General features: G+C 41.5%; 1 protein-coding gene across 1 annotated transcript in view; it reads right to left on the reverse strand.

Annotated features, from left to right (window-relative positions):
• RORB (RAR related orphan receptor B) overlaps nt 1-16,334 on the reverse strand; it is a 62,110-nt gene that overhangs the window by 33,240 nt on the left and 12,536 nt on the right. The window contains exon 3 of the mRNA XM_061613018.1: nt 14,538-14,939. Coding sequence (XP_061469002.1) covers nt 14,538-14,939 — 402 coding nt within the window. The remainder of the gene's footprint in view (nt 1-14,537; nt 14,940-16,334) is intronic.

Genomic DNA, 16,334 nt, shown 5'->3' on the forward strand with positions numbered 1-16,334 from the left:
CAATAAATATAAAAATAAATTAAAAACTGTAACATCAGAAATGACTTAAAATACCTGTATTATAGTAAATATGACACAGAAATTGGCCCCTAGCATGACCAGGCTTAAAGTCATTTTCTTAGAAAGCATGTGACAGTTAACAAAATATAATTTAGGAATAGAATATTATTTGAGGCACATACAGACTCGGGGATTGTTTACATATTGGCTCAGTTTGCACAGACTGCTAAGGTCACTTCAAAGCACCTTCTGTGGCTTTACATAGAATAGGTTTCAGTCCATACACACCTCTTTCTTTAATCACTACAAATCTGTGATGACTGGGAAACGAAGTTTTGACATTGTTAAACTTGACATTTTGGATTTTTATTTTCACATTCAACCTCAACATTCAATGGGTTAAGACTTGATGGATGGTTCTTTGGTTCGATTGTTGCAACCAACGTGTAAGGGACAGCTTTGTTATCATTGGTTTACATGGTCATCATTTCTGCCTGCCCCCAGTGTAAAATGGTACTGTTCAACTTTTTCAGACCTGGGACCCACCATTACCTCCAACCTACAAGATGGGTTCTACTTCTGATTTTTTATCATAAATATTCACACCTCTTCCCTCCCTCTTTTATAGAAGCTCTCTCTTCTATGGTCTTTTTATCATCCTAAAAATAGGATTCATTTCTTTATCCATATCTCAGTACAGTAGGGGCCCATTCATATGGCAGGTTAGGTTCCAGACCCCCGCCGTAAAGCGAAAACCACCAAAAAGCAGATCAGCTGTGGCACGGGGGTCTGGAACCTAACCCGCTGATTGCACCAGAGGAGGAGAAGATCAGATCTTCCCCTCCTCAGGCGCGATCAGCTTGCGTGGGAGTCTGATCGCACCAGAAGAGGAGAAGATCAGCCGATCAGCGAGCTACAGCTGATCTTTCCCTCCTCAGGCGCGATGTGGAGTGCGCCAGTCTGACCACCCCAGGAGGATAAGATCAGCTGTAGCATGCTACAGCTGATCTTCCCCTCCTCCGGCGCGAGCTCCGGCCCCCCTCCAGCTGATCACTCCACTGGTGCCATATCAACGGAACGCCGAAAAGCAGGGCCCTACTGTATCAGTATATGTGCAAATAATAATTTTAGTAAATAAGCCTGCAAATAAGTTAATATCAAACATGTTCATATGCTAAACTTAAGAGTTCAAAAACCAAATAATATAGTCTGCCAGTTGTTGAATATCTTTGGCTGCGAAATGTTTCTAAAGTTAAGTGCTCCTGCTGAAAAGTGTATTCGTTTCCCAATTATTGCCCTTTTGAAGCCTTTATCCCAGGGGATTCATCAGATTTGAAAGAACAGCTTGGGAGTTCTACAGCAGGTTTTTAAAAATAAATTTCTAAAAATTCTCAAAACAAACTGAGTGGGTGTGCAAGGCACATGCAAACACCCCTTTGGATCATTGTAAACTAAAAATACTGTTGAATTTGTTGAGCTAAATCATTTCACATTTTTTATCTGCATATATGTGGGTTTTTTATTACAGTAGCGACTATGCATCACACTGGAGCATGGCTAATTATCCTGGCTACTACCCAGAAACATTTTCATAAGAAAATTGCCTCATCTCCCCAATCTTTTGCCCTCAAAAGGATGTGGTATAAACAAAACATGAAGTGTGTGTGTGTGGGGGGGGTCCAGCTCACTGTAGGCAGATGGAGTCTTCCACTCCCACTTGGAACACTCACTGCCATTCTAAACAAAAAGGAGGATATTTGAAAGGCGCTTGGCGCTAGTATAAATTGATTAAACCTCAATTAGGAACACTGTCAAGGGGCATCATTTGTCAGTTTTATAGTGACCTTATTAGATGGTCCATAAGATATGATGAACTGGATAAATTTATAGCAGGGATACACAGTGTATATCACTTTGTTTACTGGTAACTTTTTTTGTTTTTGCTCATTCAAGAGCATTGTATGGCTATGTAAACCTTGCTACAATATTTTTTTTTGCAATGTTAACACTGTGTTCTTTTTAATGCATTCTCCACTGACACCCTTTTCCTTTTCTTCCCTCTTCACCCTAAAGCACCTGCTTTCTTATCTCTATGAGCCACTGTGGGTTTCTCTGAAGGAACCCTTCACACTGTCCACCTTCCTTTTTCCTGTCTACTCCACAATGTACTCCATTGTGTCTCTGGACGGAACAGTCCACACTCTCTTCTCTTTCTCTCTCTGTAGCACCACACACAACTATATATCTCTCTGAGCTTCTCCCTCTTTCTCTTTCCTTCTTCTTCCAGGTCTCTCTACAGCTTCATTTTTCTTTCTGTGCCCCATAGCGGCCTCCTTTTCTTTCCCCCCTACAGATCTCTCTGCAGCCCTGCTTTGGTTGTTCCTCTTTTCAGTTTCCCTCCGCATAGATTTCCTTGCAGCCCCATTTCTCTCAGGTATTCCTGAGACAGTGCATAGGTCTCGGATTTTCTCTCTGCACCCCACTGCCAGTGGAGATTCGTCTGTTGCAGCAAATGGGGCACTGCCCCACCAACCTCAGTCTGCCCCTATCCAGCCCCCATTTGTCTGCCTTCTTACTTACAATCAGGCCAGGCTGCCCGCTTCCTCCTCCTCAGTCTCATTGTTGCTCTTGTAGAACTCAGCACAGAAGAGGATGGGTGTAAAACTAGAATTAGTTGGCTCTGCCTGTCATCGTCTCTGGCTCCACCTAATGTTGGCCTCTCTGCCTCTGCCCTACTAGTCCCCATGATCACCAGTCACCACTTCTCATTGCACTCTCTCTGCTTTATGCACCCCACTTAATTCTTTCTGTACCCCCTTTCTCAATTCCTCCTTTCTCCTTCTTCACATCTTCTCCCCCCCCCTTCCTCTACTCATTCTTGCTGACTTTGGTGGCAATAGCATAAACAACCTTCACCCTCCAAGTCATTCATACCCGTGAAATAATGTTAGACGTGACTAGGCTATGCAGCATGGCTGGCCACAACATGGGGGAAAAAACCCTCCGTTATCCACCCCCAAATTCAGGATAGGAGCAACACAGATGTAGCAATGAAGGCTTTTTCCCACTCCCACATTTGATGGGCTTGGGCACGTTTTAAGCCCCTTTCACACAACTGATCCAAAGGGCAAAACTGCAAATGCTAGCTTTCTGGCAGGTGTGTGGCTGCTGTTTACTGGGAAGGAGAGGCATGGGAAGGTAGGCATGGTGTGTGGACACACCAGTGGGGTCAGTCTGACACTTCTGCTGTTTTGTCTGCATCCTGCTGACCTCACCATCACCTTGCCCCTCCCGGTAAACAGCAGTGACTCACCTGCTGGGAAGCTGGTGTTGCAGCTCTGCCCTACTAGGCGAGCTGCTTCTGTATCTGTTCCAGGGCAGGTAAAATGGGTGAGGCAGAAGAAGCGGGATTGTGGTTGCAGAACCTATCCCTGATCTATGTGCATCGGTCCACTGAGAAAGCTAGGTATGACAGGAGTTTGCTTTTTGCAGTGTTCTCAGTCACATATATACCCATGGATTTTCTCCCATTTTATTGAACAGACACTGGCCAAGGGCAGAGCCTGCCAATCACACTCCCATGCATTTTAAAACATTGGATCACTTGTCTGAACAGAGCTTTAGATATCCCCACAAGAATGGGACAATGGGTCTCAAAACAAAGGTTTTTCAAATTGCCCAAGGACCCTGTGTAGTGTCACGGAAGAGGCTGCAATTAACCCATTGGCCTTTAGTTGTGCAGAGTGCAGACCTTTCAGTGATATATATTACAGACATGCATAGAATTCTGCTGACAGTTAATTGATTACATAGGTTACTTTTGTATATCCTTTGCGCATTTGAAACATTGGCAGCATGCCTATATACAGAACTAGGGAATTTCCCAAATACGGAGGATAATATGTGTAATTCATATGGACAGTAGCTTTGTCTCCCAAATGTTACTAGCCTGCAAAAAACCCCAAACGTTTTACTTGCCCGCAGCGTTTTTCATTTTAAAAAGGGGCTGTTGAAAGATAGAACATTCTGTTCTAACATTGCTAAAAGGCAGGCTAATAAAAACTTTTGCAGGCTACAAGGCAGCATGTTTGCAGAATAGCCATGGAGCTTTCCCTGCCTCCAGCCACCTTACTTGAGCACTCCGGAAGAATGAAGTAGAGCGCTGATGTACAGTGAAACTGGGGTATAGTCAGTTTCTGTTTTGGCAGCTTTCCTACCTCTTTTTAACCTCTGAAGGTGCAAGTGATGGAGGGGTAGGGATGAAAAACAATTCATGTGGCTCACAGTTTCATGTGAAACCTACCTAATTTGCAGTTTCCAAAACAATATATGAATTGAAATGCAGCTATCCTTGGAAATTTGGAGTTCTTTGAATTTTGCAATTCCCTAACAAGAAATTGTTTATGAAATGCATAAATTACAGAAAAGTGTGCATATATTAGTGAAAAATGACATATAAAATTGAATTACATTAGGGAAAATTCTTTGCAAAATGTCTGTATTAGGCAAAACTGCATACAAAAATGTGTATATTAAGAGAAATGCACATTAAAATGCTGATTAATTTTCATAAGGATTTTTAAAAAAATAGCAAACTGATGTGGAAATGCAGAGAACTGAATTTAAGATTAGAAGAATGAGAAACAGAGAAACTCAAATGGACAGATTCACCCATCCCTATCTGTTCCATTATGACTTGGCCACTGTTTCCAGACTGGGTTACTGCAACATGCTCTCCGTTGGGGCTGCCCTTGAAACTAGCTGAGGTTCTGTTTGCAACCCACATAACCCCTGTTTTAAAACAGCTGAATTGGATGCACGTTTATTTCCAGGCCCAATTCATGGTACTCACATTAGTATTAAAAGTCCTAAACACGCTTTTTGTTGTTATATGCCTTCAAGTCGATGACGATTTATGGCGACCCTATGAATCTTCTTGAGTATATTCATAGGGTTTTCATGGTAAGAAGTATTCAGAGGTGGTTTACCGCTAGGCCCCTCATATCTGAAAAACTGCCTCCTTCCCTACAGACCCACTCTGGTGTTAAGATTGACAGAGGGGGCTCCTCTTGGTACCTCAGCTGCCCCCAGAGGTTCAGGGGCTGGCAACTTGGGAGACGGTGTTTTCTGTGGCAGCCCCTGAGCTGTGGAACTGCCTCCCCACAAAGGAGTATTTGTCACCTCCCTCATGTAGTTTTCATCAGAAGATGAAGATGAATCTCTTTACCCTGGTCTTTGACACCTATTTTAAGACCCTCCCTAATCTCTTTATTGTAATCTGTTTTAATATTGTATTTTTAAATTGTTGTAACTTGCCCCGGGATCTCATGGTGAAGGGTGAGTAAAACATCTTAATAAGTAATTATGAATAATAACAACAACAAATAATTACCAAAAATGTCTGGGTAACAGAGAAGGGGTAGGAATGCATAATAGAGGGGAAAGGAAAGAGATCCTCTTCTTGTATGATTCTGCTGCTGCTCCTACCTCCTGCACTCCTTGAAAGGGAAGGGGGAAGTGTACTGTGGGGGGGACTGGTGGTAATGGAGGGCTTTTTTCTGAACCCTTGGATTGCTCTCCACCATAGACTTAATTGATAGTCTCATTGAAGCCATATTTGCTCGTTCTTCTATTGTATGAGAAGAAGAGCAAGGTGGTGCTGTCTGGACCTGCCTAGCGTCACATCTCCCACCAAACCTTCCTTCCAGGTCTGAACTGGTGAAGGTCATGCAGGAGACTCCACTTCAGAGGTTCCCAACCAACATGCAGGGGTGGAAGGGCCTCTGCACTAGGAGTCCAGACGCTGCAGTCCCATTTCTACACCCTAGCTGCTTAACTTCCTGACCCCTTTCTTCCTGCTGCAGATGTGGGAGCTGCCTGTAGAGAACAAGGGGAAATCCAGGATTTTAGTACAGCTGTCATTTGGCAGCCACATGCCTGTCCCAAAGCAAAAAAAGAAGTTAGGGCTCATCTACATGGTGGTTTAGTGTGTGTTTGGTGTTTGGTTGCCAAGCAACCAGAGGAAGTGAAAATGTTAAATTGGAGGGCATGGTCATTAGGAAACTGCATGATTGATCCTTCCCCTCAGTGTGACTAGAGAACACCATGTTTGCAGCTGGCATTGAGCCCTTAGTGTTGGATGGTGCAAACAGAAAACGGAGGTGAAAACAGCGTCTAGTACAAAGTAGTGCTCCCATGTGGATAAGCCATGAATGTCTTTGCTATTTGATGTTTCTTCTCTCTCTAGACAATGAGATGAGTTACTGCAGTATTTTCTTATCCCTAAGCCCTCAACATTTTGTAGTTCTGGAAGCTCACAGGAGAACCATTATTTGGTTATTTTTTTAATAACCAAACAGAAGCCTCTACTTTATTTTGAGATGACCCTCTTTTGCTTCCAAATTGAAAGGCCCTTGAATTTGCTAGGATGTATTATTTATTTATTTATTTATTTATTTTATTGTACTTATATACCGCCCCATAGCCGAAGCTCTCTGGGCGGTTTACAGTAACTAAAAACATTAAAACAAATATACAAATTTAAAAACACATCTTTTAAAAACTATTTAAAACACAATTTAAAAATTTAAAACAATTTAAAACATACGCTAAAATGCCTGGGAGAAGAGGAAAGTCTTGACCTGGCGCCGAAAAGATAACAGTGTTAGCTCCAGGCGCACCTCGTCAGGGAGATCATTCCATAATTTAAACCTTGCAATGTAGACTCACCTCCTAATAAGAGTACTCCTGTTCAGGGTTTTAGCCAGCCACCCATGCCCTCCACCAGCAGACCATTCCATTTTCCCTTGCTTCAATCTTCCATTCTTCTTTTCCAGCTGGCAGTCAACAATTGGGTGGCATGCTCAGTCACTGGACTGTTTTGTTTTTTGCCTCTAGGCTCTTCTTAATAATATTGTTTGTACTTCTGAAAATCTTGAGGAGATCCTGGACATGCTGATACCACATTTCTCAGTGATGTATTTTGACTACAATCCTATCAGCACTTTTCAGAGTTATACATGTGATATTTATTTATTTTTAATTGGCCTGAGTATCTATATTGCCTTAAGTTGCTTGTCATAAGGAGTTTCTTATTTTCTTCAAAAGTAACTCAAAATAAGTGTGCATTTACCAATGTGAAACAGTAATCTCTGAGATTGTATTAAGTTGTTCTGAAGAACATTTTAGTGTGGAAGAAATTCATTTAACATTGCCTTAATTGCTTTTAGAGCTGGTATAGCACAGTGGGGAGGAGAGCCTAGCTGGGAGTCCAGAGTCTGTGAGTTCAAATCCCCGCTCGTGTTTCCTCGGTGTCAAGGGCCAGCTAAAGATCACCCCCACAGTGAGTAGCTCAGGGGTTACGTGCCCTGCCACCTGTGCAGCTGTGGGCAAGCTGCATAGTCCCAAGGAGTCCTTGCCCCCCAGCTGGCAGTTGTGGACAAGGAAGGGGCTGGCTTGTGCAGCTGTGGCAAGCTGAGCAGGCCCTAGCCGACTGGGGAGGACTAGCCTCAGAGGGAGGCAATGGTAAACCCCCTCTGAATACTGCTTACCATGAAAACCCTATTCATAGGGTAGACATAAGTCAGGATCGACTTGAAGGCAGTCCATTTCCATTTTAATTGACTTTTAAATTTTGTAAAAGAAAAAACATGGTGTTGTCGTATAAGGCTTCATTCTAAGGAAAATGGAGTGCACTTAAGATTGTAATCATATGCATACTTTACTAGGGAATAATTCCTGTTGTACTAATTGAAAATCACTCCTGGGTGAATGATCTAAACCCGGTTTGGCTAAGGCATGGGTAACAGAAATCTTTGTTCAAAATTTGCTGCACTCTCTGTAATATAGTTTAAATTTTAGGGAAAAGAGTCACTCTTTGAGTTGATCTAGGCACAATGTCAGAATAATTACTGAACCTGATAAGAACTGTTAAATAGATTCCCTGCCATCCGATAGCATCTCAACTGTATCTGTATGGACTCTGGTTATAGTAGTAGTTAAATGACTCACTAGATGGCAATATTGATCCATATAAATATAGTTGAGAGATGTATACAAGGGAGAATCAAGTAATTAAGCAGGATTCTCTAAGTGGGATCTTTAAAATTAGCTGTGGGAAAGAAACATAAAAGAGGACAGTGGTACAAAGAGTCCCTGGATGAATCAGATTGTGTGGGGAAGAAGCCTAGGTTGAAGGTAATTGCATAAAAAGGGAGCATCTTCCGTAGCTAATTGAACAATGCATAGAAAATACTTTCAAACCCAGGACAAGCTACTGCCTTGGGTAAATTCAGTGGTGAAGCATGTGGCAGAGCAACTCATGTCTGAAGTGGTGACATTTTAATAGCACTCAACAAGCATTTCTGCACTGCAAACGTAAACTGATGTAAATGGTCAGTCTCCCCCAGAGGGAATTCAGCTCTGTCAGCAGGCTAGGATCTTAAATGTAGCATTTGAGCAAACATTTTCAGGCTTCCTTGTAGAAAAGTTACCATACCAATTCAAATCAGCATAAGGAACTAGTGTGTTTCAAGTAGAATTGTAGACAAAGGTATGTGTAAACACTGATACCACCCTAAGCTGATGCCACATCTGGGCATTTTCCCATTTGGAAGAGCTTGTGGTGTCTTAGGAAAACAAGCTTCATTTTGTAAAAACATGCATGCACGTGCATCAGAATTCCCAGCTCTTGTGCTAACAGAGTTCCTGTGAGTTTTTAAGGACAATAGAGCAAGGAGAAATTTGGCTAGTGCAGGCAGAAGCTTTTTAACAGCGCACCTGCTAAACTTTTCTTTACCATACCGTTATTAAAGGCACAGGATTCACCATTTGCTCAGGACCTGGCAATACTAGGACAAGCTTCTGTGGACAAGCTTGCTTTAAAGGCACCACAAGTAATCTGCATAGAGAGCTGAGCATTCAAGGCTTTTATGTGGCTTTAAAGCAAAAGGAATCATTGTTCGGATTTGCAAGGAGCTAAGCGCTATGATGCCAATCTGGAAAATGTGGTTAGAACCTTTTCAACCCTCATTCATGCTTTCTCATGAGATGGCTTGAAACCTAACAGGGTAGCTATTGTATCCCCCACCCCCTCCCAAACACTGAGTCACACTTTGTTTATCCCTAATACAACTAGATAAAATAGATTTTAAAATCACATTTCCATTTTAAAAATCTTTCAATTCTTCCATGTTTTGGTTGGATCAGGACCAGCTCTGCAGTTTTCAGGGGGCTCCCTCCTAAGGTTCCCACTTTTTTTTTTTGTATTGACCCTATTCCTGTGCCTTTGGCATCAGGCTGACAATAGGTGAGGCTTTCCTCATCACTCTGTCTTCATGCCAGGAAATGTTGCCCTGCTTAAATTCTGCATGCCAGGCACAGAAGCAAAGACAGCAAAATGCTGACAACCCTTGCTGCCTCTCATCTCTCAGTTTCGGGCACTTCTATGTTCATGATTAATTTCTAGAAAGAGAGGCACACAAGGGGATGTTTATGAGTCATACTTGGTGACCTGTAAGTTCTTCCTTCCAGATGCAGAGGACTACATCTGACTGATGAATTCATCTGTAGCTGCCTGCTTCTAGGGATGTCAAAGAATACTGACAAAAAGGCAAAGGAAACAGAAACTGCTGCAGTTGTCATGTCTGTCAGGAAGAGAAGTCAGTGCAGCAAATATGATCACTATTCACATTTTTTAAGTCCACAAAAATATGTAATTAATGACTTTTTGTACATTGTATTGATGTTTCTTCAACAATGAAATGAAAGTTATGTTAAATAGTAGTATAAAATGAATAAATAAAATATTTGGCAGAAGCTGAACTGCAGTAGAATGGAAAGAGCGCTGATTGTGGCCAATACAGGCTGGAATGCAAATTGCTGCCATTTTATATCCCTACTGCCCTTTATCTCTGCAGGAAGGAGCCTAGAAACTGGCCTGTATTGCCAGCTTCCAGGAACCAAAAAAGACACTGCAGATCAGCAGAAGGACTGCTTCTGTCAATTGATCTCTTTACTACCAAGACAATTAGGACAAATACAGGAATACAGGAAGATGAGCTTGGTAGCTCCACCAAGAGTATCTGGATTAAAATTAATGGGGCAAATTATGGAATGATCTCCTTGACGAGGTGCACCTGGCGCCAACACTGTTATATTTTCGGTGCCAGGTAAAGACTTTCCTCTTCTCTCAGGCATTTTAGCATGTGTTTTTAAAGTGCTTTTTAAAAAATGTGATTTTAAATTTGTATATTTGTTTTTAATGTTTTTAATTGTTGTAAACCGCCCAGAGAGCTTTGGCTATGGGGCGGTATACAAATGCAATAAATAAATAAATAAATAAATAAAGGAATGTGGTGCTTGGAGTCTACTACTGACCACCCAAACAAGGAGAAGATGAGAATGTAACTTTTGAAAAGCAAACTGCCAATGTTTCGAGGAGGCATGATGTAGTAGTAATGGGGGATTTCAGTTATCCTGATAGCTGTTGGGAGACAAATTCTGCCAAACAAGGCCTCTCAAGAAATTTCTGACTTATGTTGGAGATAACTTTCTCCTACAGAAAGTGGAGGAAGCAACCAGAGGATCAGCTATCCTGGACTTGATTCTAACCAATAGAGATGATTTGGTGGATGAAGTGGCAGTTATGGGGACTCTGGGGGAAAGTGACCACACCATACTTGAATTCTTGATTTTAACAGAAGCAAAAGCTGACAGTAGCCATATATGCACCCTGGACTTCAGGAAAGCTGATTTCAATAAACTCAGAGCAATTGTAAGTACCGTTCCATGGCAAGCAATCATAATGAGAAAAGGAGTCCAAGATGGGTGGGAGTTTCTAAAAAAGGGAATTCTAAAAGCGCAATGGCAAGCAATTCCAACAAGGAAAAAAAGGGGGGAAACAGCAGAAGAAGCCAATGTGGCTTCACAAAAGGCTTAGAGATGACCTGAAAACAAAAAAGAACACATACAGGAAGTAGAAAGAAGGCCAGGCCACAAAGGAAGAGTACAGGCAGGTATCACGGAATTGCAGGGATGGCATCAGGAAGGCTAAAGCTGAGAATGAGCTGAGGTTACTGAGAGATACTAAAAGCAACAAAAAAGCTTTCTTCAGGTATGTCCAGAGTAAAAGACAAAGAAAAGAAATGGTGGCACAGCTACTCAGTGAGGATGGCAAAATGATAACAGATGACAAAGGAAAGGCAGAAGTGCTCAATTCCTACTTTGGCTCAGTCTTCTCCCAAAAAAGGGTCTATGACCCTCCCAGAAAATTTGAAGTAGAAGGGGCAGGATTGGAGCTTGAGATTGATAAACAAATGGTCAAGGAATACCTAATCACTTTGAATGAGTTCAAATCAGCAGGGCCCGATAAACTGCATCTTAGAGTATTAAAGGAATTGGCTGAAGAACTCTCAGAACTGCTATCTATTATCTTTGCGAAATTGTGGAGGACTGGTGAAGTGCCGGATGACTGGAGGAGAGCTAATGTTGTCCCTATCTTCAAAAAGGGCAAAAAGGAGGAACCAGGAAACTACAGACCAGTCACCCTAACATCAGTCCCTGGAAAAACTCTGCAGCAGATTATAAAGCAGTCAATCTGTAAGCACCTTGAAAGCAATGCCGTGATTACTAGGAGCCAACATGGATTTATGAAGAACAAATCCTGCCAAACTAATGTTATCTCATTTTTTGATTGGGTAACCTCCCTTGAAGACTGGGAATGCTGTGCACATAATATATCTTGACTTCAGCAAAGCTTTTGACGAAGTGCCCCATGATATTCTGATTAGCAAGTGAGCTAAATGTGGACTGGATGGAACAACTATGAGGTGGATCCACAGTTGGCTCCAGAATCGTACTCAGAGAGTGCTTATCAATAGTTCCTTCTCAAACTGGGTGGAAGTAATGAGTGGGGTACCACAGGGCTCGGTCCTGGGCCCAGTGCTCTTCAACATTTTTATTAACGACTTGGATGAGGAGGTACAGAGCATGCTTATCAAATTTGGAGATGATACAAAATTGGGGGGCACAACTAATACCGTGGAAGACAGAAACAAAATTCAAAGGGACCTTGATAAGGTGGAGCATTGGGCTGAAAACAACAGAATGAAATTCAACAGAGATAAATGCAAAGTTCTGCACTTAGGAAAAAGAAACCAAATGCACAGTTATAAGATGGGGGATACTTGGCTCAGCAATACAACATGTGAGAAGGATCTTGGAATTGTTGTTGATCATGATCTAAATATGAGCCCACAGTGCGATGTGGCTGCAAAAAGGCAAATGCTATATTAGGCTGCATTAACAGAAGTATAGTTTCCATATTGCGTGAAGTACTAGTTCCCCTCTATTCAGCACTGGTTGGGGCTCATCTTGAGTACTGCTTCCAGTTCTGGTGTCTGCACTTCAAGAAGGATGCAGACAAACTGGAACAGATTCAGAGGAGGGCAACAAGGATGATCAGGGGACTGGAAACAAAGCCCTATGAGGAGAGACTGAAAGAACAGGGCATGTTCAGCCTGGAGAGGAGAACACTGAGGGGAGATATGATAGCACTCTTCAAGTACATGAAAGGTTGTCACACAACGGAGGGCCAGGATCTCTTCTCAATTGTCCATTGGAATAATGGGCTCAAGTTGCAGGAAGCCAGATTTCGAATGAACATCAGGCAAAACTTCTTAACTGTTAGAGCCATACAACAATGGAACCAATTACCTAGAGAGGTAGTGGACTCTCCGACACTGGAGGCATTGAAGAGGCAGCTGGATATCCATCTGTCGGGAATGCTTTGATTTGTATTCCTGCATTGAACAGGGAGTTTGACTCGATGGCCTTATAGGCCCCTTCCAACTCTACTATTCTATGATTCTATGAATCCTGATCCGTTTCCAGTGCCTTATGCCCCTGCCCCCCCAAAAAGGAAAAAAAAGAGTTCCTGGATTACATCGCCAACTGCTACAGCCCATAAAAGACTATAGTCTACACACATATTTCTAATTATATTTTAATCTTGCATGGATTTTAATTGTAAGATGTTTTGAGAGCAAATCCTGGCTGAAAACCATGCATAAATATAATACATAAAGAGTTGCGCAGAAGAGGGAATTTTGTCAGGTGCTTCTTGCTATTCAGGGGTGAGGAAAGCTGAAGGAACTGATATCCCCTCTTCCATGGTTGCTCACTACATGGTTTTCTCTGTGCTGATCCACTCCTATGGAATGGGTTTTCCTGGTGGGCTTGCCTGACAACACCTTTGCACAATTTCCTTGGCTAGGCCAAGATCAAGGAACCTGTGCACCACTTTCAGCTTTTTAAGAAATGGCAGTGAAGTTTTGTTTTAAAAAATAAATAAATAAATAAATAACATTTCAGCCATTGCATTGATCTGTAAGTCATTTCGGTGAACAGCAAGTTAAAGCCACAAGTTTGTCTACACTGTCCCTAAACTAAAAGTCCTGAAACTTGTTCTTTTCTAGAATGGAAATTCTCAAACTGTCAGGAAGGACACAGCTGGAAGTTCCAAAAAGGATGAAGGAGGTGGATTTTTCATCCACCAGCAGAAAATTGTGTGAGTTCAGTTTCCTAGCAGAGAATCATCATTAATCTGCAATAGATTTTTAGGGATGCCTTTACCTCAGCATCCCACTCTAATCTGAAGGGAGTCCCAGAAGGGCTGTTACTTTGTTCTCATTATGTCTCCCTGCTTGTGAATTTAGGAGATGGCTGGAAGTACCCTGTTTTATTTCTGTTTATGCAGATTTACAAACGTTCAGATGCAGAACACCTGCAGGTCAAGTACATTTGGAGGGGGAGGACAAGTTTTTTAAAATGAGAAACTGTACCATAAGAGTATCAGTACAACATGCCTTGGCTGAAAGCAAAGGCCAACAACTGTTTAGTTTCTATAATTAAAACACTTCTTGAGTATGAACGAAACATCACTCTCCATGAGAACATCACTTTTCTTGCTACACAAGACACCTCAGGACAAAGTTATCAATTATCACACTTACACTGAACAAGTGATACCCTAAGATATGAAACCACATCCTCCAAAGAGTTTACAGAGACAGCATGAACCCATCTATTCCAGATCCAGAGTGCAGTTTTACTGGCATAACTGCAGAGCATTCAGTACAACATCACACAGTGAAGTTGTGCATTGTAATTAATTTCAGAATGAGTTCTATTAATGATCCACCTTCAGAGCTCTTTGTTGACAAGAATGTGTATAGTTGTCAAAAAGATCATTAAGCCCTCCTGATAATGAGCTCGTTTGATACAAGCTCCCTATTTAGTAATTACCAGTTGATTGATTCATCACTGGCTCTGGTGTTCCAGCTTCATAAACAGATCATGAATTGCTCCATTTACACAATGTAAACATTTTAGAATTCTGCTAACTGAATCCACAACAAACCCAGTCAGTCATATGCCTCAGGACCAATCCATTCCAAATGAAACCACAGAGTTTGAAATACATATGCACAATGCCATTAAGAGAGGTACATTTTAGGTTAAATGTAGGCTTTTCTTACCTATTTCCGCCATGGTTATTCCTGGAGCTAATTGCCCATTGTTGCAAGAGCTATAGGTAAACAAGTTTGGTACAGAAGTGAGGTCATAGATAGGTTCCTGCTTGATCTGCTTGATTCCAGTCATGTCTAAGCCAGACTGATCTGGGGAGGGCTGGGCAGAATCCACATTGTAATAGCCCTCAGATTTCGGCAGGTCAATGACATGCCCATTTGAATAAGTGCCACCAGTTTCATTGTTCAGGTTGCTCAAGCCATTGCTGATACTGCTACTGTAGACTCGGGCCAAGGCTTCAGCCTCGCCACTCTGCTGTTGCCGTTGCTCCTGCAGCCGCTGTTGATGCTTCTGTACCTCGGCATACAGACTATCCCTCTGCTTTTTGGACATTCTTCCAAATTTTACAGCTGAAACAAATCAACCAACAAAATAGATATTGCTGTCTTTGTGTTTTGTTTTTTTAACAAAACAAAAACCTGTAAAATAGGTCTATAAACAAGGAGTAGGATGAAAAGTGCTTCAAAGCAGTTCGCTCATTCATCCGCAATGCAGATCGGGCCCTCCATAGCTTCTTTTTATAAAAGACAAAGTCGTTTGAAATTTCAGCCATGGAATTCCGAAATCACATCATGTCTAGTCGGGCCCTTAATATACAGAGGGGAGAAACTGAGGCTAAGTGTGAATGACCTGTCCAAAACTGCACAGAGAAGTCATGGCAGAGCAAACTTAATACTCAGTAAACTAAACACAGATAGATTTTCCATTCATTTAAAAGGAGGAAGAATCTCTGCCTTTAACAGGAGATGATAAGGCTGTGATTAAGTTTTGTTTCCAGTCTTTTTAGCTCCATGCTGGGAGTCATTTTGTTTGTAAAAAGACAGCTAATCTGCATTCTGGTTTGGTTAATACATTACATAATTGGTGTCCATATATGAGATCAGTTTATGTTAATATACTCAGCGTGGAGCTTCCTTTGAAGAGCATTCAGAACCTACAAATGGGACAGAGTGCAGCAGCTAGCCTCCTAACTGTGGGGCTTTCACAAACTCGCTTTAAAAAACTTGTCCGCTTATCAGTTTGTTTTGAAGTGTTAAATGCTCTGGGTTCAGAACATCTGAAGATATGTGTTTCATTGAATGGTGTATACTTTGAATTGTTGTTGATAATTAAAATTATATTGAAATATTATTATGTTTACCCTGCAGTAGGCTATGCTCCACTGATTTAAAAACTAAAGGAGTGTTCTTTTGTTTAAATATATTTTTGTTAGCTCTGCTGAAGAAAGATAGAATATAAATGTTTTAATTTTTTAAAACCCATAAAATAAATATATGAACACACACAAACACACACATTTGTCTATTCCTATGTCCATTTCTGAAATGAAGGAGAAGAAGTTCTGGTTAGCAGACTGAAGTGATGGGGGCAGTTGAACCATATGATACTGTCACAATGAAATGGTAACCTGTTGTTCATGTGTACCTGCTGCTACATCTTTGACAGACAAAGTCTTAAGGTTTAGCCATTGATGCTTACCGCAGTCACTTACACAAAAGTAAGTTCCATTGAAATCTATAGGACATACTTCTAAGTAAATGTGCCAAGCAGCCAACATCCTGCTGTGAATAATGAACAGGCCTGCTATTTCTTTTTCATCTCTCTGTGTTCACCAAAGAGTAACCCAGAGCTCTATAAAAATGTACAGCCTTCAGATTTGTATCCTGTGTGATTTATCAATTTTCCCCAGACCTTTAATCTGTGCACTAACAGGATTAGTACCTTCTGAAGATAACAAGCCCTAA

This window comes from Rhineura floridana, chromosome 1 (genome assembly GCF_030035675.1).
Source record: "Rhineura floridana isolate rRhiFlo1 chromosome 1, rRhiFlo1.hap2, whole genome shotgun sequence".
NCBI lineage: Eukaryota > Metazoa > Chordata > Lepidosauria > Squamata > Rhineuridae > Rhineura > Rhineura floridana.